The 3,256-nt window shown below is 34.8% G+C and overlaps 1 protein-coding gene across 1 annotated transcript in view; it reads right to left on the bottom strand.

The window, feature by feature from the left end:
• LOC107705823 (zinc finger protein 420-like) overlaps positions 1-1,349 on the bottom strand; it is a gene marked incomplete at its 3' end in the record, with an annotated part of 2,100 nt that extends 751 nt beyond the window's left edge. Inside the window, exons 1-2 of the mRNA XM_016509302.1 lie at positions 1,325-1,349; positions 1-886 (exon numbers count right to left, since the gene is read on the bottom strand). The exon at positions 1-886 is cut by the window's left edge and continues 11 nt beyond it. Coding sequence (XP_016364788.1) covers positions 1-886; positions 1,325-1,349 — 911 coding nt within the window. The remainder of the gene's footprint in view (positions 887-1,324) is intronic.
• Positions 1,350-3,256: the final 1,907 nt, after the last annotated feature.

The following is a 3,256-nucleotide window of genomic DNA, read 5'->3' as shown; positions in this document are numbered from 1 at the left end:
TCTCCAGTGTGAATCCTCTCGTGTGTTTTCAGGTTTCCTGACTGACTGAATCTCTTGTCACAGTGTGAACACTTGTAGGGTTTCTCTCCAGTGTGAATCCTCTGGTGTGTTTTCAGGATTCCTGACCGATTGAATCTCTTGTCACAGTGTGAACACTTGTAAGGTTTCTCTCCAGTGTGGGTCCTCTCATGCCTTTTTAAACAATTTGCTGAAATAAAAGTTTTCTCACACTCAAAGCACATGTACTCTCTCACACCAGTGTGTATTTTCTGATGTTTGTTTAATTGTTGTAGACATGAAAAACTCTTTCCACACAAATAACATGAATGTGGTTTCTCCTTTGAATGAACTCTCAGGTGATTCTTTAGGTATGATGCCCTCAAAAAAATTTTGCCGCACTGATCACATGCATATGGTTTCTCTGCCGTGTGGATCATCATGTGTCCTTTAAGGTTTGATGAATGTGTGAAACTCTTCCCGCACTGATCACATGTGAACGGTTTCTCTCCAGTATGAACTCTCATATGTGCTGTAAGGGTTCCTTTTAGCGCAAAACTCATCCCGCACTGATCACACGTGTGCGGTTTCTCTCCAGAGTGGATCCTCTCGTGTGTTTTCAGATGTCCAGTCCGAATGAATCTCTTGTCACAGTGTGAACACTTGTACGGTTTCTCTCCAGTGTGAACTCTCATGTGAACATCAAGACTATATTTGCTTGTCAAACTCTTTGCACACTGAGTGCAGGTGAGAGATTTCTTGGCTCTTCTTTTCTTTAATTTTTTCTGTTTGGTTTGAGAGCAACTCAAAACATTTTCTCCAGTTTTGACATGATTTTTCTCCTCAACTTCACTCAGTTCTTCATTCTCCGTATTTCCTTCAATCAGCTCTGAAATAAAAGTAAAAACATTTCATTTACAGTCACTTGTAAAAAGCAAAGAAATGTGGACATAAAAGTGAACCCTGATGTAACAGTATAAAGTAGACAATTGCATTACAAATTTGTTGTCGTTTTAATGCATTGTTATAAACTAAACTAAACTTTCCATGAATGAGGTACATTGCTCTTCAAATCATTATTTTTAAAACATTATAGGCACAAATCCCATGTTTGTATTGGGAGAACTATTAAATATATTTGATCAACTACACAATTATCTAACATACATTTTGTTGTAAAAAAAAAAAAAAAAAAGTATCCACTTTGCAATAATAAGGGACATTTTCTACAGAGTTCTAAAGATTTTCCTATTACAACAAATCTAAATCTGCTTGAAGCCTTATAACCTTCAGCATTATTATTGAAGAGTCAAAAATAAACACCAACCTGTTGGTTCTTCAGTGGGTTTCATTCTGCAGGGTTTGTGGGAGGAGCTTCACTGATGATGTGATTGTTGTGGGTGGGGCTTCACTGATGATGTGATTGTTGTGGGTGGGGCTTCAATGAACATTAATTTCTGTGAGGAAGAAGCAATAAATCAGTTAATGTTTTAACCAATTTACACTTTTAATTAAGCATTTAAGTAAGTTAAAAAGATGCCCTCCAAATTATATATTTCAAGAGACCAGAGCCTTGCCTCTTTGTAAACCATTATTAATTTACATTTAGTCATTTAGCAGATGCTTTTATCTAATGTGACTTACAAGTGAGGGTAAAAGAAACAACAAAAGAGCAACAATATAAAAGTGTTGTGACAAGTCCAGTTTAGTCTGACGCAGTACACTTAGCATTTTTTTTTTTATAAATAAAAAGAATAAAGAGTAGATAGAAAATAGATAGAGCTAGTGTTAGAGAGTCAAATTAATATAGAATATAGAATAGAAATATAATGAAGAGTTCTAGAGTTAGAGGGTCAAGTTTTTAAATAAATAAAAGAAAACGAGTAGATAGAATAGAATAGAATGAAGAGTTCTAGTGTTAGAGGATCAAGTGTAGACGGAAGAGATGTGTCTTTAGTCGTTTCTTGAAGATGGATAAAGACTCAGCTGCTTGAATTGAGTTGGGCAGGTCATTCCACCAGGAGGGAACAGTTAATGTAAAAGTCTGTGAAAATGATTTTGTGCCTCTTTGGAATGAGACTACAATGCACTGTTCACTTGCAGAACGCAAGCTTCTGAAGGGCACATAATTCTGAAGTAGTGAATTTAGGTAAAGGGGTGCAGAGCTAGTGGTTGCCTTGAATTCTATGCGAGCAGCTATTGCTAGCCAGTGCAAATCGATAAACAGAGGTGTGACATTGCGCTTTTTATTCATATCAATTTAAAATGCTCATTCAGTAACACTGCACTCACATGTGGTAATTCACACATGCATTTTTGTTTTGTCTGTCTTTCTATTGTTAACATTTATATCCATATTTTTTTATTCTGCCCCCAGTATTAACATATAAGATATCTGTGTAGAAATAAAGGAAAAAATAATGCAAATTCTTCCAAATATAAATAACAGTAAGAATGAAAACAAATTATAAACACTAAATTTGATGACAACTAACAGGTAAATAGCTACACTAGAGCACAGAATATATAAATATAGTTTGGTTTCAAACAATATTTATATAAACTACAGCAATAAAGCAATTATGACATATTAATCAGCATTTGTTGTTCCTCTGTCAAAAGGGGGTGATCTTTCCTTAATGGATAATTATAGACCTATATCTAAGCTCTGTATTCTTTCAAAACTTTTGGAAAATCTAGTAAGTAAACAGTTGACACAGTATTTAAATGGTCATAACATTCTGTCTAATAATCAGTCTGGTTTCTGTAAAGGACATAGTACTACTACAGCCACCTTAAAAGTTTTAAATGATATCGTGGAGTCGTTAGATAATAAACAACATTGTGCATGTCTTTTTATTGACTTATCAAAGGCCTTCGATACTGTGGATCACAACATATTATTAGATAGGCTTAGATGGGTAGGACTATCAGAACATGTTATTTTATGGTTCACTGCTTATTTAAAGGGTAGAACCCAATGTGTCCAGGTGGAAGGTGTTCAGTCAGACCTTTTAGAGGTTGTCAAGGGAGTTCCGCAAGGATCTGTGTTGGGACCATTATTATTCAGTATATATATAAATTGCCTTGATTTTAATATTGATAAAGCACGGTTCCATTTTTACGCAGATGATACTATTGTATACTGTTCAGCTCCCTCTAAACAACAATCTGTGGCTGCATTACAGTACATTAAAAAAAAAGTAGAGATGCATGTCAGGTTTTGTTTTATTATTGTTTTATTTACTGTTATTTTATG

Source organism: Sinocyclocheilus rhinocerous, unplaced genomic scaffold, assembly GCF_001515625.1.
Source record: "Sinocyclocheilus rhinocerous isolate Xijiao unplaced genomic scaffold, SAMN03320098_v1.1 scaffold3977, whole genome shotgun sequence".
Classification (NCBI taxonomy): domain Eukaryota; kingdom Metazoa; phylum Chordata; class Actinopteri; order Cypriniformes; family Cyprinidae; genus Sinocyclocheilus; species Sinocyclocheilus rhinocerous.
The sequence above is the reverse complement of the archived record's forward strand: the minus strand, read 5'-3'. Positions and strand labels throughout refer to the sequence as shown.